The sequence below is a fragment of the Cryptotermes secundus genome, unplaced genomic scaffold (genome assembly GCF_002891405.2).
Source record: "Cryptotermes secundus unplaced genomic scaffold, Csec_1.0 scaffold1491, whole genome shotgun sequence".
In the NCBI taxonomy this organism is placed as follows: domain Eukaryota; kingdom Metazoa; phylum Arthropoda; class Insecta; order Blattodea; family Kalotermitidae; genus Cryptotermes; species Cryptotermes secundus.
Genome location: NW_019745109.1, coordinates 23,329 through 45,688, shown reverse-complemented (window position 1 = coordinate 45,688; position 22,360 = coordinate 23,329). Strand labels below are relative to the sequence as shown.

At 35.6% G+C, this 22,360-nt stretch overlaps 2 protein-coding genes across 2 annotated transcripts; one reads left to right on the top strand and one right to left on the bottom strand.

Moving 5' to 3' along the window:
- Positions 1-35: 35 nt before the first annotated feature.
- Positions 36-12,211, top strand: LOC111875042 (prefoldin subunit 3). Its single transcript, XM_023871065.2, has 5 exons — positions 36-217; positions 3,636-3,763; positions 7,297-7,462; positions 10,904-11,016; positions 11,759-12,211. Exons 1-5 carry the CDS (start codon positions 122-124, stop codon positions 11,859-11,861), a joined length of 606 nt encoding a protein of 201 aa, XP_023726833.1. The 5' UTR covers positions 36-121; the 3' UTR covers positions 11,862-12,211.
- A 2,495-nt stretch (positions 12,212-14,706) lies between these two features.
- Positions 14,707-20,670, bottom strand: LOC111875043 (c-Myc-binding protein). Its single transcript, XM_033755697.1, has 3 exons — positions 20,552-20,670; positions 20,145-20,266; positions 14,707-14,984 (listed from the first exon to the last, which is right to left on the bottom strand). The coding sequence occupies exons 1-3, from the start codon at positions 20,564-20,566 to the stop codon at positions 14,726-14,728; spliced, it is 396 nt and encodes a 131-aa protein (XP_033611588.1). The 5' UTR covers positions 20,567-20,670; the 3' UTR covers positions 14,707-14,725.
- Positions 20,671-22,360: the final 1,690 nt, after the last annotated feature.

Genomic DNA, 22,360 nt, shown 5'->3' with positions numbered 1-22,360 from the left:
GCCTTAAATCTCATCATGTTATGTAAGTTTGAAATCGTCGAAGTTTTGTAACAGTTAGTATGTAGCTTAATCTGTGTTAGCAGTGCGCGTATCCGTAATTTAACTTGCAGAAAGTTTAAAGATGGAGGTTGTTAATGCTGGTGTTGATATTTTGGGTAATGAAGTTGATGGCAAGAAAAACAAATCGTATGCAGGTATTCCGGAGGCTGCCTTTGTTGTAAGTAAATAATGTGTTTTATTTCTGTGGAAAGTTATGTACGGGAGCTGGTTATCGCAAGGTATGTACAAGTCGTGCTGAAAATAATTCAATGGCATATATCTAGGATATCAATCATATATTCGGTTGAAAATGTGTTCTCCATTGGATTTGGTAGTCGTCCTATAAGTCTCCGAATGTTTAAAATTATGTGTCAGAAAATAAATTACTACTAGAATCTTCGGGAACTGGGGTTAGTGTGGGCTTAACTATCAGGTTCCCGTATTGTAGAACAACATGTTTGTGTAGGACGGTTGCAATCTACAAGACTGACCTCTTTGTACCTGAATCACAATATTACATTATGAAAAGAGAAAATGGAATTTTGTTAATTAGGAAATTCGCTTGAAAGTTGTATTTAATAATTTTTTTCTGCGGTACTATTGAAACTGTGACAGCACTATTATTACCCTCTTTATCTTTAAATATTTAAAAAGTAAGGTTTATTTTAATTTAAGTTTTGTTTGAATATCTGTTGGAGTGGTTGATTTGTGATAGGTAGTTTGTGCACAAGTACATCAGTTGTGATGTAATTTATGCCTTTTGTTTTATCAGATAATTTAGAATAGTGATCACCAACCATATGCCCTCGGGCACCTCAGTGCCTGTAAAAGAATTTTTTGGTACCCTCAAAGACTTTAAAAACTTTGCAATATATAATTCAGAAGAAAAATGATCCCAAGCAGTATTTTGCATTCATTTAATCTATGAAGTTTGTTTACCCTGTCTTGACTATCTTCCCAGGACTTTCCAAAGTCCGGTCTCTGGTACATTGACAAGGTAAAGAACATTGGCCTGTAGGGTAACTCACTCCCATCCCCTGATTGTAGTTGTCATAACTGATCCCTTGCAATTTCAGTCAGGCATTATATGTAGCAGTACACTCAAGGAGTGTAATTTTACTTTTGCAAACCACCTCTTAAACAGACACAATTGTTTTTATTGAAAGAGATGCAAGTCTTGATAATATTAGACATATTTTATATCACTGTTACCATGCTACTTACTCAGCACAAGTGTACTAGGATCTGCTTAAAGAAACATACAATTTCAGTAGTGAATAGGTGGGACAGTCTTGTTTCTTCTGTGTTAGGGGAAGTCCATGTGATTGTTGTGTCATACTACAGTTTCAGCAACTGAAAAAAACAGTATCAAGAGGCATTTTAAATCTAACAACGGGGATTATGACACAAGCTCCCCCCCCAATTTCTGATGTAAGAAAAAGAGAGTGTGTCCAAAAAATGAAATCTAATTTCAGCAGTGTGTCTTTATTATTTGAAATTTTAAAACGAAATCCCTAGTTCGTGAGATGTTGTATTGAAGAATAGTTACAAAAAGGTCATAAATTCTAGAGATTAAAACATGTAAACTAAGAAGTGTGCAAGTGGGGGAGGACATTTTGTCAAACGTTTTTAGTTGCTTCTGTTTGTGTCAAGGAATAAGAGAGGATTAGGAAAATGTTTATGTGATGTATTGTTTTATTTTAGTTGAGTATTATCATGATTGGGTGTACGCAGTAGCTTAGTTGGTTGAGGCACTATGCTACAAGCCTGAAGGTTGCTGGTTTGAGTCCCGATGAGGTGGACTTTTTTCAATTTACATAATCCTTCCAGCTGTATTGACCCTGGGGGTCAACTCAGCCTCTAACAAAATGAGTATCAGGAATCTTCCTGGGATGGTAAATGGCGGCCGGTGTGTGAGGCTAACAACCTCACCTCCGTCTGTGAGCTGAGTGTCTAGAAGATGTGGGAGCCTCAACCTCTCACAATCATATGGGCCTCCACGGCCTGTTACAGGGATAACTTTACTTATTATCATGAATTTTTTATTTGGTGCCATTTTTAATTTAAATACCCATCTAGATGCCAGCAGCCAAAAAGTTGATGACCCCTGATATGGAACGAAAGTCAGTGTTGGCATTACACAGATTTCCTATGTAAAGGACTAAAACTGTGCTCACATCATTCACATGATATTTGTCATAGATAGTTGTAAACTAAACCAAATTTTCTTGGAGCTTGCCTGTTTTCTGCCACTACTTCCAACATTCATTTCATTAACCATTCTTTCCCATCAGATTGGTGTTGAAATCTTTAGCGGTGTATACTATCATTATCCTCATCATTTAGAATGAAGAATTTCTTGACCAGCTTAATAACTCACAGCTTCTCAAGCAGACTGTTTCATGGAGTTACTTAACAATATTTTGAGTTACATATAATTTTTGCAGTACCTCTGTTGTACTATTTCATAACAGTGATATGAGATTGGGAAGAATATTTTGAAATACAATATTAAATCTAGTGCACAGACAAATACAGTGAAGTGTAACGTAGGTTCAACAGTAGGAGTCATACTGTGACGAATATGACCATTGCTAGACAGTGGTTCGGTAAACTCATTCCTGAGGTTATGCAGTCAACAGTTAATTGACCTCTGTTGCTGGGTAACAAGTCACTAGGCACGTTTCATAGCAACAGATAAGCAGATAATAACAGAGAAACTGTTTGAGATGGTGAGCTGTATTTGGTTTGCCTCAAAGTTATAACAGGGTGACCCATAATTGATTCAAGATTTCAAGTGAGTTCAGTTTAGCTCATTTGTGATTTTTCATTTGTCATTCATCCTTAGTGATTTGTAAGTGACTGATTTGTAAATCAGAACCAAGTTCAATAAAAGTAAAAGAGAATACACACTCATAGTCCAGCAAGCAGTGGGGTTAGTCTTAGACAGTCATTGATTATGAGGTAATATAATTGATTGTAATTCTAATAGAAGTGCCAATAAACCAAATCATCAAATCCAGAACCCATTATTATTAGTCACAGAACCCTGGACATGTGACAGTATTATGAGATTGTTATTGATGGGAACCCTTCAGTAGTGCAGTAGCCAGTTTGTGTCCAAAATGGATCTGCATGTCAATGGATTATTTTCTACTAGGTCCCACAGCAGGCGTAGTCATGTTCAAGAAATCTAATACTGAAATAAGTATGTTGGCCCTATTGTGGAAGTGACATTTTATGTCAGATTCTGTATATTTTTGGTAAGGTTACCCAGGGCTTCAGAAATACAACTTAAATCTAGCCATGTACCAAAACCGTCAGTTTTGCTATATGCTTCATACAGATATTCCCACATGATATATTTGAAAACTCCAGTTTAAATATTAAAGTTTGGGAACAGAAGTAATGAATTCTGAGTTCACTTTTTGCTCCTTACACATAGCAATAAAACAATTATATATTAAATTTCTTAATATATTTTGGCTGAGGCTAAAAATGTACTAACATTCTTTATTAATTCACCTGTGGTTGGAGGGTGAATGGCCATATTTCTGGAGCCCTTGTTCTTTATGAGCTTTAATTATATTTTCCAGGATGATGTTGATGCATTTATGGCTTTAGAAGAAAATGGTGGCGATGCAGATAAAGTTCTTAGAAGACTGGATGAACAACATAGCAAGTACAAGTTTATGGAATACAGCCTTGCTTCAAAGAGAAGACGGTAAGGAAGTGATCCATTTATATTGATATCATATTGTCACATGTTGGTGACTAGACATGGGGTTTGGATTGATAACTGGATTTGTTGAGCACTTATAAATCATAACTACAAGTAGTTATACTGCTATCACTAATTCAGCACTTGATTTCTCACGGCAGTACTTGCTAAGTATTTGTATTATATATGGCATCCTATCACTCGAAGAAATGGAACCTGTATTTGATAACTTCTACCATATGAAAATGTTAGATTTCAGTGGCAAAGTAGGTAGGGAAGACATATTCAAACCAACAATTGGGAATGAGAGTTTACACGAAATTAATAATGATAACAGAGTTAGAGAAGTAAACTTTGCCACGTCCAAAAATCATACTGTCTAAAGTACATACATGTTCCTGCATCGTAATATCTTCCAGTGGGAAGATACACAATCAAATTGACCATATTTCGATAGGCAGGAGAGAGCATTCAAGTATACTTGATGTCCGATCATTCAGGGCAGCAGATTGTGACAGTCACCACTACCTGGTTGTGTCAAAGGTTAGGAAGAGACTGGTAGTGAGTAAACAAACAATGCACAAAGTTCATATGGAGAGGTTCAGTCTCAAGAGATTAAGCAAGGCAGAGGTTAAGGAGCAGTGTCATGTTGAAATCTCAAATAAGTTTGCAGTTTTGGAAAACTTAAGACACTGAGGTGAATGTTAATAAAGACTGGGAAACTATTAGAAAGAATATCAAAATTTCAGCCAAAAACAGTCTAGGTTATTATGAACTGAAGAAGCATAAGCCATGGTTTGATGAAGGATGCTCAAAATTACTAGACTAAAGAAAACAAGCCAAATTGCAATGGTTACAGGATCCAAGTGAAATACATAGGGAAACATAATGTTCAAGTAGGAAGATAGACAGTTTGGTTTATTGTTTGATCTGACCTATGCTTATTTTCGTAGCATGTGTATTTTAGTTACTTGTCTGTGACTGGTTCTATATCTGTCAGGTGAATTTGTAGCCTAGATTAAATCGACCGAATTTTACAATAGAATAAATAAAATAAATAAATAGATGATCTGAACAATATAAGATGTGAAACCAGCAGGCATTTCAGGAATAAAAAGAGGGAATATCTGAAAGACAAAATTGATGATCTTGCAATGAACAGTAAGAACAAGAACATTAGAGACCTGTATAGAGGAATAAATCACTTAAGAGGAGTTACCAACCTAGAAGTAACTTAGAGAAGGATGAGAATGGTGATCTGCTTGCAGATTCCCACAACATTTTGAACAGGTGGAAGAACTACTTCTCTCAGTTATTGAATGTACATAGGGTCAGTGATGTTAGACAGATAGAAATGCACATAGCTGAGCCATTAATACCTGATCCCAGCCCTTTTGAGGTTGAAATTGCTATTGCAAAATTTAGAAGGTATAAATCGCTAGGTAGTGATCAAATTCTGGCAGACCTTATTCAAGTAGGATGTGAAATGTTATGTTCTAAGATCCATAAGCTAATTACTTCTATTTGGCATAAGGAAAAATTGCCCAATTAGTGGAAGAAATCTATTATTGTACCATTTCACAAGAAGGGTGATAAAACTGACAGTAGTAATTATCGGGGATATCACTGCTGTTAACTTCATACACAATTTTATCCAATATTCTTCTCTCAAGGTTGGGTTCATACATAGATGAAATTATTGGGGATCATCAGTGTGGGTTTCGACATAATAGATCAACTACAGATCAGATCTTTCACATTTGTCAGATATTGGGAAAAAAATGGAAGTACAATGAGACAGTACATCAGCTATATGTAGACTTCAAGAAAGCCTATGATTCAATTAAGAGGGAAGTATTGTACAATATTCTGATAGAGTTTGGGATACATATGAAAGTGTTAAGCTGATGAAAATGTGTTTAAACAAAACTTATAGTAAAGTCCTTATAGGGAAACATTTGTCTGATAGATCTCCTATCCAGAATGGTCTAAGACAAGGAGATGCTTTATTGCCATTACTTTTCAACTTTGCTTCAAAATATGCTACTAGGAAGGTCCAGGAAAACCAGGTGGGACTGAAATTAAATGGGACACAGCAGCTTTTGGTCAATGCTGATGATTTGAATCTACTGGGTGATAATATAGATACTTTAAAGAAAAAAACACATACTTTAATTGATCCAAGTAAGGAGGTTGGTTTAGAAGTAAACACAGAAAACTAAGTATGTTGCTGTCTCATCGCCAAAATGCAGGACAAAATCATGACATAACGATAGAAAACAGATGTTTTGAAAATGTGGCACAGTTCAGATATTTGGGAACAACGATAACAAATCAAAACCTGATTGATAAGAAAATTAAGAGGAGATTGAACTCGGGTAATGCTTGCTACCATTCAGTCCAGAACCTTTTGTCTTCTCTTCTGCTGTCCAAAAACATAAAAATTATAATTTTCCATGTGGTTCTGTATGGGTGTGAAACTTGGTCTCTGACATTAAGGGAGGGACATAGACTGAGGGTGTTTGAGAACAGGGTGTTGAGAATATTTGGACCGAAGAGAGATGAAGTGAGAGGAGGTTGGAGAAAACTGCATAATGAGAAGCTTCATAACTTGTACTGCTCTCCAAGTATAATTAGAATGATCAAGTCAAGGAGGATGAGATGGGCAGGGAATGTAGCATGAATGGGAGAAGAGGAATGGATGTAGGATATTGGTGGGAAAGCCAGAAGGGAAGGGACAACTGGGAAGACCAAGATGTATGTGGGTGAACAACAATAAAATGGATCTTGGAGAGGTAGGATGGGATGGTGTGAATTGGATTGATCTGGCTCAGGATAGAGACCAGTGGAGGGCTCTTGTGAACACAGTAATGAACCTTCGGGTTCCATAAAATGCTGGGAAGTTCTTGAGTAGCTGCACAATTGGTGGCTTCCCAAGAAGAGCTCAGCTCCATGAGTGAACGAGTGAGTGTGTGTACTTGCTAAGTCTTCTCAGTTTGTCTTCACTAGCCATTGTTTGGTTATTGCTCCCAACAATGTGGATTCCTCAGCTTCTGTGTTCACATCCTCACTGGATGGCAGCTGGCTTGCAATCCCCTCACAATTAACTCAAGCCTCCTAGACATGACTGTCCACTCTGCTCAGGAAGAAACAATCATCCCTGTTTGTGTTGGTAGGGTGGTGGTTGAACTCTGTTGCTTCCCATATGATCAATCCTTACATATATATTTCTTGGCCAGGTTACTGGTAGTGTTAAGCAGGATAGTGACTCAGGTTGATGCTGTGTTCAGCCATTGTTGATGTCAGCATATAGACATTTGCTGGTAATGTTTATTGACCATGGTCTGGATGGAACTTTGAGTCAAACATACACCTTTCAAATGATATACACTACCCCACTCCACTTATTGTATGGGAGTTATGTATATGCATTTTCATATATTTTTCTTTATTTCTATATCCTGATGGCTGAAAAGTCTATGTATATGGCTTTAGAAATAATGTATATATTTTCCTTCTTTTTCTGTGTCCTGAAGACTGAAGAATCAAATCCCCGACTTGGAAAATACTTTGGATATGATCAAGTTGTTACAGGAGCAACGTGATAATCCAAAGGAGATGGAAACTGAGTTTCTGCTGTGTGAACAAGTTTATTTCAAAGCATTGGTGCCTCCAACAGACAAAGTGTGTTTGTGGCTTGGAGTAAGTATGCATTTCAGCAGATTCCTTGACATATGTTGCAGAATTTATCATATTTTTCTAGAAATTCTAAAGATGGAAAAAAATAAGTTTTAGACAGATGGAATAATGTATTTCTGTAGTTACAAAAGATCTCAAACTACACACCAATAGAGAAAAGAAGATTCAGAAGTGTGACTAATTAAGCTGTAGATTTGACAGCAGTTGTATTTGCTCATTGCTTACTACCGTTCAGAGTGGTTCCCACTGTACTGTTTACAATATTCAAAGTCAGAATATTTACTGTTATTGAACTTCCATGACAGTTTCTCTTTTGTGTGTTGACTTCAAGTTTTATTAATTTTTTTTTAGTTTATACATTACAAAACAACTATTAAGTCCTATATAAACTTCACCTTTATCACCCATTATAACACAGTAACTATAAATATTTGCTATTTGATCTTTTGCAAAATTTATACGTTTCCAGGTTCCAAATTGCCTCTAATGATTTTTCTTTATGGCAATAATTCTTCATGCTGTCATGAATTTGTGTTGCAGCATATGTCCACTGCATCTAATTAGTTGTTTATCTGTTTAACTTTATCTACGTACGGAGTTAAGTGCCAGAGAAATATTGAACAAAATTTTGAAGATGACATTTGCTACTCTATAATCACTACAGCCGGCGTCATTGCTCATTTTATACGTAGGTACAATAACAGATTCCCTCTATTTCTGTGGGTTACTGCATTGTTAAGTCTACAGCCTAGGAGGAGACAGGAGTTTAACCAAAATTATTTAGTGAAAACGTGCAGAATTAATTATAAATGTGAAAACGTGTGATAATTATTACATTCTTAACCCTTACACTGCTGCGGTCGACATATCTGAACATCTCTGAAAAATATGGCGTCCTTGCTGCGATTGACAAAACCCATATTGCGACTTTAGAGTTTCAAATCTCAGGTTTCGTTGCACCAATCTCATTGAAACTTGGCGGGTGCATAGAGTCATCTGTTGGGAATATAATGAAGTATCATTCATTTCAGTGGCTGCATTCTTCTGCTCTCTAGCTTAAGAAATGTATAAGGTTGCATCTGCACAGGGAGGCATGTGCTCCGTGGTCATGTGATGCGGGTATTTCACGTGGCTGGTAAAAATGGCTTCATATAGTGCACGGTGCTTTCTGTAATAGTTTTAAATGACATAGTGATAAGACTAGGATAGTGAATTATTTACTTTTTTTGGCCATTGTGGGCAACCCTGATTTAAATGGACTTTTCCCCTGTGAAAAATACTGAATAATTCAACATTTTTGCAACTTCTGCTGCCTGTTCCCTGTCTGAGGTAAGATTAGTTACGTTTTATCACAAATTTTCATACTTTGCACTTAAATTATATTTATTAAATTTATAAAAGATTTTTCAAAAATAATTCAGCACAGAGGGTACTGAGAGTTACTTAACATACTAGCAGTGAAAGGGTTAATGTGCCCATTACAGCAAACAGTTACTTATAATTCAGAATGTCTGAAAAAAAAACTCTTTTGGAGTTTTAGTTATTTGTATTCGCTGCTTAATCACAGAGTTGATACATTTCGACAATTTGATGCAAATCTGTCCAAGTTTTAGTGACATGAATTCTAGACAGATGGCCAGCACATCACAAGATGACACTGAACACATTCATTCATCTGTAATCTGTCAAGACGACAGGTTCACAGTCTCTTCAAAAACAGTTCCTCCACTTGATGCGATCTAGAGCTTTCTCCTTCAAATGAAAATATCTTCTTCTGTCCTCAAGGTCATCCAGCATCTTACGTCTTCTTCCTTGTCTTCTGATCACTTCTATCCGCCCATCTATCTTTCCTTCAATAACTTCTTTTAGAAGGCAGTTACCGCATAAAATACAACCAATCCAATTAGCCTTCCGTTTTCTTGTTTCATGTAGGATGTTCCTCTGCTCATTGACTCTAACTAACACTTCTTCATTTCTCACATAATCGGTCCAACTGATCTTGTCCATCCTTCTCCAACACCACATTTCAAAGCTTTCCAGGTGTTTCTGATCTACTGCCCTAAGTGTCCAAGTTTCAGCCCCATACAAAGCGATGCTCCAAACGTAGCATTTCAGGTACACATTCAGGTATGATTTCACTGCAGCCCGAAAACATTTTGTTCGGCATGTTAGCCGTCATTTACAGATTCTAAAGAGTACAGTGCACGATGTTGTGGACAGGAATCTGAAACTATATGCATAAATGCTGCAACCTGTGATAAGCCCCAAAACAGTAAACTTTGTAATGTTCATGCTAGAACAGTTCTGTAACTGCCTTCTTGATTAGGCGCCACTTGTAACCGATTATGCTTTCTCACTGTTGTGCTATGTTTATGATGGCCCATGTTGTAGCTCACCACTTCTGTTTCTTCCCTGCGTGTGGTTATATGCCATGCTTCAGGAGGCACTTGTAACTGTAACCGCCCCATATTATGGAATGTCACTTCTCCCTGCTTATTCTTTTACGTAGTTGCTGCCTCTCCATTCCCTGTGCTTAGTTCCTGGACACCTTTGCTGAAGTTACACTGCACTCCTTCCCTGTCTCGTGGCTGTTGAGAAGTGGGAAGGAAGGAGATTTGTGTTTATTGGTGGTGGTGGGACAAAGTTCCCTTTACCTACAATTACTAAGGTATCTTGTAAGCAGGGACAAGTTGGGAGTAGCTAAGGTGTGCTCACTGATGATGAGTTCTTCTCATCTAGGGTTGTATGAGTCTGGCTTGGGCAGTGCAGCAAGTTTCTTATGCTACCATCATGTACACCACATCAAGAATTTGCACTTTAGGTTATTATGTATTAACTCTGTGATGTATTATGAGTTTGGCTTGGGGCTCCAGCCCACCTACTTCAGTTATAGCCTAGCTTAGCTGCCAAATTTTGTGTTCTCAAAGGCCATCCACAGGAGCTAAAACTACCAGACTTCTAGAAAATATACCAGATGTTACTTCCTGCCCACATAGCAAAACTGGAATTATGTCACTTGCTGAACTTAAGAATGTGGCTGTCTGACCTTTGCTTATTATTTATATGGCCTTAAATTAATAAATCTTAATTAGTATGAATTATTCTAGTTGAGTACAATGAACGGTTCAACAACAATAATCATTGTCATCATCACTGGCAAACCAGCCCTTTTTCTGGGTTCAGAACTTCTTCCCCATATTTGTAAAACACCTAGACCAATATTCATACTGTTGCAAGTTTGCTTTTTTATGGCATAAAAAGAAAATTATTGCACTTTCTTAACACTCCAATCACTTTTTAAGAAATCTGATAAAGAGTGGTTTTACGGAATTAAAGCTACTTGTCTGCAGCATTCAGATTATCACTACTGGGCCCTTGCATTGGTTACCACTGGTTAATTTCATCTTCACTTGTATGACTACTGATGTACTCTTTTGTTCACAGGCCAATGTGATGCTGGAATACACACTAGAAGATGCAACTAATCTCTTGGTGAAAAATTTAGAAGCAGCAAAGAAAAACTTGGAACATGTAGCACATGATTTAGACTTTTTAAGGCAAGTCATTTAATTGAAGTTTATTTCTATTGTATCTTTGTATACATGCCATTTATGACTTTCGGCAAAACAAAGCTTTTTCTCAGCAGGTCAGTTCAGATGAAAAGGGAAACAGTTTATTCCTAGCAAATACTGGGGTTAAAATTCAAGGTTTCAGCCAGTCACATATGACCTTACCCAAGCTATAGAAAAATGTATTTATTATTGGAAAGGGAACTCTTCTCTAAAGATACAGCATTTTCAGTCTATATGGCTAGCATAGACATGAAAGAAGTATGTTCTTACAATAGTATTCATTTTCAAAATGATGCAGAAAGGTAAGCAAACAAATCTAATGAAATTATTGCAGAATATTGAGCTTCAGAAGACATGTTAACAAAGTTGTCTTTTTTCATAGTCTCTTGAACTAAATTATGAGTGTTTGAGGAAGCTCAGTTGTAAATGAGGACAGTCAATTCTAAAAGACATGTGAAATATGCACTTCCTCAATGAGCATTCCTCTTATTTTCATGAAATATGAAGTAGATTCTCAGTTAGTTGAATAGCATTCCAGTTTTATAGTCAACAGATCCTGGGTTCAAATTCTGACCCAGAAATCAGCTTTTCTAACTGATATTTTCTGTGGTTTTCCACTTACTGTATTACATGACTATGTTGGAAATTAATATTAATTCTTACTCTGCAGTAAATCATATCCACCTTCAATTCTGTCTGTAAATGAGGAATCATATTTTTCTTTCAGGGACCAGTTTACAACAACTGAGGTGAATATGGCACGTGTGTACAACTGGGATGTCAAAAAACGGCAGGCTGCTAAATCCTCCTCTTCAAAACTTGAAACTTAATAATCCAGTTTAAATCGAAATTTATGGACTAACCTTTATTAAGATGTCCTTTTGATCAGTTTGCAGAACCACTTATTCTAATTTATAGTGCATTTTGAAAGATTTTTATCATAAGGAGAGACAATGCTTCGGTTTCTTGTTTTAGCATTCAACTAACGACATAGAATGCAGTACTGTTATTCTGCAGAGAATATATTTTGTTGCTAAAATACTTGCATTTAACCTGCTAACAGAAGAATTAACATATTTCACTGATTCTGTAAATATGGTCAGGAACTTGCACATTTTGTTTTCTTGGCTGTATCTGTCACCTATAGATAAGTAAATAAAGCAAATTTGAAATTGTATTATTTATGATTTATAAACCAGACTGTGTATGTAAAATAAATTTATATTTCATTTTGAAAGGGAAAATAAATACAATGCAACATGAAGGCACATTACTTCAGAAAACAAGTGTACTCATGGGTTTCTCCAGAAGTACAAAATGAACTCAAAAGAAACAAATTCTGATAAGTAACGTGCCAAATCCAGTTTCACTATATGAATAACTCTTCAACGTTCTGTAACAAAAAAGGAAAACTGTTCTTAATTTAAACTGGACAGATTCTTCATAAAGGGCAGGAGAAAAGGCATTGAGCACAAGAAATATACATGTAACACTATATCCATCAAATGATTGCAATAAACATCTTAACACAATGTGGCAAGTTTTATCACTCTACAAAACTGAACAGTATTCCTATTTAACACTTTCATTTGAACTTCCAATGATGACACTTGATACCCGTATGTTACTCGGCATTATCTTGGTTGCAAGTTGAGGCCATGGCCAAGGGGATAGATGTTAATATGAGAATTACTGTCCATCTGCATTTTCTTGTTCTGCAAACAAAACAAACATTCATAATATGTAAAAATTGATTATTTTTATAGAACTACATAATTATCTTACAGGAGTTGGTGAGATCCACTGAATTGTATGTTTAGAAAGTGACTGTGATGGTAATGATAAAGATAACAGTAAAGTCCCTGTGCTTAATTAAGCACCATGCGATGAAGATGTATGGGGAGCTGAGGTATAGCTCCACCATTCTTAACCTTAGCACTACATGGGAGTGAGTGGTCAGCTTCACACCCCTGACACTTTACCTCCAGGGGAAACAGCCCCTGGCATCCACTGGACAGGGGCTGGGTGGCCCCAAGATCTGGCCTGGACATTACAGAGAAAAATCTTCCCCTTCCACCCCAGCTGTCCAGTCCATGGCCTGTTGCTATATGGACTGAACTATCCTGTATTAATAACAACATAGGGTGTCTCAAAAACTATATAAACATTTTTATAAAGAATATTTGGATGTTCAGAGTAGAACCAAACATCTAAGTAGTGTGGCATGCATTTAACAGATGGCATTAGTAACAATTAAAAACTGTAACACCTTACCCATGATTCAGAGCATAATACAAAACAGTGGAGGTTCACCTGACATTTGACCAATGCAAGTTAATTCTGAAGTGTATTGGAAATTCCGAGATGTGCGTGAAATGCAAAGCAGTGGAGACGTGAACTTACAAGTGAGCTTTCAACATGACTAACAATTAAGAATATGAGATAAATTTGAGACTGTCAGCACTGTGCAAGATGTTTACAGGCAACAATCTGGGACACCTCACTCATTATCTGGTAGGTAGACTTCAGCTATGGTTTCTTGCCAATTCATAGTCACACACACACACACAAAACCAAACAAACAAACAAAGTGATGTGCTAGTGAGAATGAAATCAGCTGGGCAGCATACACTTCATTCTTAAAACTGCCAACTGTAAAGGTTATGTCCCTGTTCTATTACATGCAATGAGTGAAGATGATCTTTATTTCAAAGCTGTTTTGTGAATCATTTCAAAGGAAGGTACATGAGGACGCATTCTCTCTCAACATGGTTGTTTGGTCTGGTGAACCAACATAATTTGCATGTACTGGTCATCTGAAAATCTGAATATTCATGTTGACAATGGAGTGAATCTATCAGGACTTACAGCCTCATATGATGTGTCATCTGGGGGTATTGTGGAACTGCACATCTTCGAAGGAGGAGTTACTGGTGCTGAGTACCTCAGTTTGCTTGGAGTACCCATTAAGCCATTATACCTGCCATTCAGCTGTATAGCAATGAGGAAATTTACTATCAGCATGAGGAGGCACCCCCATTTCCACAATGATGTCAGGGCCTAACTCCATGACAATTTCCCATAATGATTGATATGCCAACGAACAAGTAGTTAGCATTCTCCATGTTTGCCTGATTTAACTACACATGACTTTTACAAAATTAGCATCACTCTAAGAACTAAAACAATTATGTGTAGCCATCTCAGCAGATATCTTGGTGAATGTAACTCAGTTGTGAGTTGCTGTCAACAGTGTCGAAGTTAGTAATGGTCATTTTGAACATATACAATAGTTCATTATGTGCCAAATATTAACCTTTAATAATCATTCTTCCTTTGCAAAAATGTGCATACATCTTTTGAGACACCCTGTAGTATGTAAGTTCAGAAAACCAAACTATTTTCTCTTACTGAACTCATAATACATAGTAATCATAAGGCATATGATACATTAATGTTTAACAAAGCATTTTCAATACTTACCTCATTTTACCAAATATGTATAGATATTCATACCTAGTACATCACATATGTATCCTATTTCATTTAAAAAATGCTTAAAACCTTTATTGGTGTGGAAATGTCTTGTAAATAATTGTCAAATTCCAAGTTATATCAAGCCATTTTTCATTGGAAGAGCTATGCCACAACAACTTATTTGTAACCAGACTTTACCATTGGGCCCATTGGGTGTTCATTCTGATGGACCCGGAGACACTGCTAGTCCCCCTTCTTCCTCTTCAGTATTAGGTGCAACACTGTCAGCTGCCTGTGCGTCTTCACGTTGGGCGTTTTCACCTCTTGGTCCTTCATACTGTAACAGCTTATCTTTAAGTGTAGCATTCTCTTGTTCTAATTCTTCTATTTTAGTTTTACTGACATCCAGCTCAGCTTTTATTGCTTCTATATCCTCTGAATCGGGACCACTTCCATCTAAATGTTTGCGAACATAACTGTACCAGCATCAAGGAACTCTCGATATGAACTTCACATATTAGTACAAAAGAATTAGAAATATCCAAGACATCTAACATATGAAGCTTCACATGCAAATTACATGCCTAAACCTGATACATTAATAGTTGTATTCCAGTGTTCCAGAAATAAGTGTAGCATATCTTCATGTCTCACCACCACAGTGCAAGACAAAACCAAGCATATTCTAAAGGTTTCTGATGATGGAGTATGACAATTGGGATTACTGGGTTTTTGGACTTTGTCAACTGTCAGGACAACACATTACTGGGGTCAGCTCTTGCTAATGGATGCAAGAGAGTATGTCTCCCCCACCCCCTCACTTAAGGACAGAAATAGATCCAGTTTCTGAAACACTGTGTTTTTTAGAATACTGGACAATAGCAAAAGACCAAACACTCAGTAATCCTGAAGACAAAACCACATATAGAGGTTACAAATACTTAGAAAATGTAATCAGTTTCAGATGTGAATAACAGCAACAAAACAAAAGTACATTCAGGAAGAAGTCAGACACTGATTAAAATTGGGAAACACTTGCCATAACTTAATTCAGAATCTTTTATCTTCTCAGCTTTCAAGCACAAAACTAAAAACTGGAATATACAGACTATGATTTTACATAGAATGACTGACCCTTTGGACATTACCCAAATGTTTTAAAACTAAATGGTCAGAACATTTTGACCCATGAGATATGAAAATGACCAATTTGATATACATACATAGATACATAATTTCACAGATCCACTGTCCGGAAACCGGACTGGATATTGAATTCGTCAGCAAAATGACATTGCAAAATGCAATCTAGTCTCAACAATTAAAATATTCAAGAATTATAAAATAAAAACACAATAATAAAATAAAAAGCAGTCATATAACAAATCTAGATAATACATAACCTAAGTTACTTTATAGTACTAGTAAAGTACTTATAGTACTATATACTATATAGTACTATAAAGTAACTTTATGAAGTAGGTGCTTTTTATTGCAGAAGACAGTTTAAAATGGGTGGAACATGTATATATGTACAAAATAACTTATATACCATCAATATAAATCTTGACAATTTCTGTTATGACAAGGATATTGAAGCTTGTGCTGTCCCTCTTACTATCGCTATTCACAAAATATCTATTTTAACTATTTATAGATCACCCTCCAGCAATTATGATATATTTTTGGTTAAATTAGAGTTGATCCTACAAAAATTGTGCAAAAACAAGGCTAAAGTTTTTGTTTGTGGGGATTTTAATGTCAACTACGTGGACAATTGCCATAAAAAAGATAAACTGGATGATATTCTTAGCTCTTTCAACCTAAGAACCATTATAAATTTTCCTACTAGAATTGGACCTAATTCAGTTTCAATTATTGATAATATATTTATTGATGAATGACAGTTTATAAGCTATGAGATTATATCCATATCAAATGGGTTATCTGATCACGAAGCTCAATTATTATCTCACATCTTCCAGTATTTTGCACTATAATAAATGAATTACTAGTTAAAAGAAATATATATGATTACAATATTGCAGAGTTCAATATGAAATTAAGTTACAAAAATTGGGAATCAGTTTTTAACAATAGTGATATCAATACCAGTTTTAATCAATTTTTAAATATATTTTTGAGACACTTTTATGAGTCATTTCCAAAAACTACAAGGCAAAAGTATAAAGAGAAATCATGGATATCTACTGGTATTAAAATATCCTGTAAAAACAAGAGGGCTTTGTATGATGAAGTAAAAAAAAAACGTAACAAACCCAATATTAAATACGTATTATAAGAATTACTGTAAAATACTAACTAGAGTGATAAATCAAGCCAAGAAGATGTCATATGATAGACAAATTAATTACTCTAAGAATAATGTTAGAACAACTTGGAGAATAATAAATAACGAACTGCTAAAGAAAACAAATAGAGAAAATATACATACAATCTATACTGAAGACAAAATTACTTCTAACTTCAATGACATTGCTAATAAATTAAATAAATATTTTACTTATGTAGCTGATAACATACATAAACATATCAAAGATAATGGTCCAAATGATAAATCCAAACCTATGACCTACATGGCATACTTGACTAATGCTTTTGAGAGACCTATCCCGAGCATTAAAATAACTAAAACTACGAGTAGGGAAACTGAAAAGATAATACTGTCCCTCAAATGAAGTCAATCACATGGATATGATGAAATATCAAATAATATACTTAAAATCTGTAAAACTTTTATTAGTGAACCTATTAGTTTCTTATGTAACAAGGCTTTGTTCGAGGGTATTTTCCCTGATAGATTAAAATATGCTACTATTATACCTATTTATAAAAAAGGTGATAAAACTTGGTATCTAATTATAGACCCATTTCCGTATTAACATCTATTAATACAATTTTTGAGAAGGTAATGTATAGTAGACTGCTAAAACATTTAAAAGAAAATAATAATAAAGTAAATATCAGTTTGGATTTAGAGAAAATCAAGGGATTGATAATGCAATCTATTGTCTAATTTCAAGAATACTAGACTCTTTAAATAAAAAAAATGCAAGTCAGTGGGATTTTTTGCCACTTGGAGAAGGCCTTTGATTGTGTTAGTCATTAAATATTATTAAACAAATTAAGGTATTATGGAAGCGGCCTCCGTAGTCTAGAGGTAACGTTCCCACCTCATGACTCATGGTGCGCAGGTTCAAACCCGGCGGAGGTCGTGGAATTTTTAAGGGCGGAAAAATTTAGGGAACAAATCCTCCGGGAGGGACTTTAAGCCGTGGGTCCCGTGTCGTAGCTTTACGGCACGTAAAAGAACCTCATATCTCCAAAGGAGGTCACTGAGCTAAGTTCAAGGACATTTCCCGCCCAACAGTAGTCTCTAACGCCTCTGATAGATGGGGGAAGCATTATAGATACCGCCAAGCCAGTAGAGGCTGAACTCGCTGGCTCGGTCGGGACTGATGGTACGCACCAATATCAGTAGGGTACAGAGACTGGTAGAATATCATAAAGGGAAGCACAATGGACCAATACTGGTCTCAGTGCACGGGGAAACCCACCCTCTCCAATAACTAAGGTATTATGGAATAAAGGTCAAACAATATAATTTATATGAATCATATCTATTAGATAGAAAACAGAGAACTGCCATTCTCAATGGATTAGATAGTAGCAAAGCAAACTCAAGTTGGGCTAAAATAACCAACGGTGTCCTCCAAGGATCCATATTGGGACCACTGCTGTTCATAATTGATATAAATGACTTACCAAAAATATTGGAGGTGATGAGTACTCCCATACTTTTTGCTGAGGCTGCCTGTGTGTTGATTTCTCATGCCAACAGAATAAAATTCAAAACCACAACAAATGAAGTATTCAGGATATTGGATGACTGGTTCAAAAAGAATTTAATGTCTTTTAATATAATAAAAACATATTATATAAATTTCACTGCAAAAATTAGGTGTGATAAAGATATGGGAGATACTATCTTGATACTATTATAACAGGCACTAATTACACAAAATTTCTTGGCCTGACTATCCAAAATGACATAACTTGGGATGGTCGTATACAAGACATAAGTAAAAAAATTGAGTATGGCCTGCTATATGATAAGAAATGCAAAACAAATGGTCTCCATGAAAACATTAAAAAGTGTTTATTTTTCATATTTTCATTCTGTCATGTCATACAGTATAATGTTTTGGGGTAACTCGTCTTATGCCAAAAGAGTTTTTAAGGAGCAAAAGAGAGTCATAAGAATAATGAAAGGATATGGCTCGAGAGATTCACGTAGAGGACATTTTAAGGATATGAATATATTTCCTTTAAGAACACAATATATATACACCTTGATGATGTTTGTAGTAAAAAACAGAAGAATATGTGATTCAAACAAAGTTAACTATGAAATAAATACTAGACACATTCTGGATATACATATGACTCAGGTTAATTTGGCGATATATGGAAATGGGGTGTATCATATGGCTGTAAAAATATACAATACACTTCCTGATACAGTTAAGGAAATTTCTAATGATATAGAAAGATTTAAGGGCAAGTTATAGGAATTTTTGTATTTTAGTTCTTTTATACATTGGAAGAGTTTTTTATGAGATAATACTTGCATAATTATATTATATTGAAATTTTAACCAATATGTTGACTAAAGCTTTTTTGTAAATAACTTCAATTATCTGTTATAACAGATCTTATTTGATTATACTGTTTTAAAGTTGTAAATATTATTATTTGTACTCTTTATTACCTTTATCTTACATTGTAAACTGGTTACTGTAATACGATCAATTACATATATTCAACTTTCAAACTTGTCTTACATTATAAACTGGTTTTTAAATAACTGTCATACAGCATAAGCATGATTAGTAAATAATATTTGGACTGAATTTTTTATCTTAAAATTGTCAATGTCTTACTTATTATTTTCAAGATAAATTTTTAGATGTGACTTAAATCTGGTATACTATAAACTTGTTAATTTGACAACTGCTTGATTTCTAACCAAGATGAGTTTATATTTCTGGACAATTTCTATATATATTGGTTATTTCAACCTTGTAAGGATTTTATGGAATGTGAATGAATGTGAAATCCAGGTTTCTAAGAAAGTGGGATTTGATTTGCGAATTTTATAATCCAATTTCTAAGGCTGAGAAGAGAATCAAAGTGGTATACATTTTGTATGTGACTTGGAGAAACTAGCAAGGATGAATGATGTGTAGTCATCATGAATTTGTAATATGTGACATGTTTTATATTCAGCCTATGGAGAGATGACTGGATCCATGAAGTGAAAAATAAATGTAAATGTAAATCTGTTGTCATTATAAACACTAAAACCAAGATGTCCCCCACCAAACCTCAAAAGAAACTTTCATATACAGTGTGAAAAATTATGCCATGTACACATGAATTTAATCCTTGCATTTAATAACTGCAAGAAAATTTACAAACAATAATTCTTATATAAATAAGCACACAAAAATGTGCTGTGGAAAACATACTGCATCATCAATTAACTGATGGTGTGCAATGCAACATATCTATACCACACGAGTGTAATAAAAATATAAACCAAGAAAGGATACTCTAAAGCATCATCTGGCTTCTCAGCTTCTTCATACAAACTAACCAGTACTTTTGTTAGTGCATCCATAACACCAGCTCGCTCCAAATACTTCCTGAATTCTTCCCTTTTTGAATCGATTGGCTGCAATTAAAAATATTATATCTTAACTAACAGATATAAAAACATGTATATCAAGGGTAACAAAATGTGAAGAGTACTGCCGCCTGGGGCTAACATCGTGTAGTCCAGCATAAGTTAATTCGCGTTTCGGAAAAACGTATTGCGTTCATCTTCGGGGACAAGTAATAAAGCAAGCATGAAACGGGGCTACTATATATAGTCAACCTTGTCCGAAACTCTAATCCAACGTAACAAAATTTATCATAATATAAATACAGAAATACACTCAGTTAAATTTGTATATACCCGGTAGTTCGACATATCTTTCTGTGTATCCTAGGCAGGGCACTAGTTTCAGCTGGATAATATTTACACTATAATTTAACTGCACACCTGCCGCCTCTTTTATCATACACACGATACTACATTCTGGTGCCCTCTGTGAGGAAATGGAGGATATATTTTTTGGTGTGTTTTCGTTTAACGTGCCGGCAGTCTCTTCCGGTCTCTTCGTTACAAGAAGATGGTCCGATGTCCCACAAGAACACAAGAAGCGCAGAATGATATTAAAGACCTTAAAGACATTGGTCAGAAGAAACTGTATTTATGTCCCAAATCCTTTCCCAATGTATTTAAACAAAAAATGGGATCATGCCATTTCCTAGTGAACAATTAAGTACTGCAATGGTAACAAAATGCAGTCGTTTTCTTCATCATATACGATCACTGATAAACTTCGTCGTTTGAAACGCAGAATATTCAAAGGTTGACCACCATAGAGTAGATAGAGTAGGACTCCTGGCATCTTGAATTTCCCTTCACGGGTTGGGCCGCTTGGGCGTTGGCGCATTATTACGATTATTACTGCGTATCTTATAATGTTACGTGTGAAATGTTAAGGTATATTGTGCAACTAATTATATTAATTAGTAAGTAGGGATTTTGATTTGATGTTTGTGAAACGAGAATCGACATGTACTCACGAATTTACATCTGTGTGTTATTCTTGTACCTGGATTATTATGCTTACTACACCCAGTGAAATTAAAGACACATAAAGTCATAGTGTTACTACGATACTACATCCAAATCGTATTTCTGTATTTTAAGCATCTTTTGGTGTAGCCTAAAGAAGGACCGTAGAATCTCAAGAAAGTAAGAGTGTATTGTGATTGTGTTATAATTTTTGTAGTGTTTCTTGTGTTGTATGGTTCGACGTGCAAGACAAAGTGGTAGGTGGACGGAGCAGTCTTGTCGTCCCATACAAACAAATTTAGATCTCTTGCGAGTATGTCCGAAAATTACGTGGATCGCCGGTAGTTGTGTGTTTTACCGGATTGCCAGGAAATTGCATGTGACGAACAGGATGTGGAGTGGAGCGAAGTCCAATCGAAGTTAGAAAAACTCAAAGTCCAGTCTAGTAGATAGGATAGATTTATTAAGCGAGTCGAACAGACGACTTATACCACTGGCTGCTGACTGTTGACTGTCCTCAGGAAGGTTATATTTAAAGTAACATACAGCATTGGCCCAGTCATAAGCATAAAAACTAATAACTTCTATCTCCCTCTCAATTAGTGAGTACTGCTCACTAACGCTTTGTTTATACTGTCGAAGGGTTGTCAGGTTTATAGCTGTGTGTGTCTTTACTCTGCCACGAACCCAATACTAATAAGTTATCCTGTGGCATGTTAAAGAGTTCGTGGCTAATGAACAGCTATGACAGCTAGCGATAATCTCAGAGCGCTTCCCGGCTGATGAATGTTGACACCCTAAAATAACAGAGGGCTCAGTTCCTTACGACACTTGCAGGATAAGTGGGAAGAAAAGTATTTTGCACCGGGGTGCATGTCTTCCAGTGAGCACACTGGAATTAAATTCTTTTTTTTCCCAGGGATTTGGCACGGTATGAGCCAGATCTAAAATATTATTATAAAACAAACTGTAAAATTTTGGCCAGTGTTATTAAAGGAGCTAAAAATCTTCATTATAATAAATGAATTTCTACTTCTAGTAACAAAATGAAAACCACCTGGAGCATTATAAAATCAGACACAGGTAGAAAAATTAATAATGCAAGTATACAGTTTTTAAACATTGATGGGAAGTTAACTG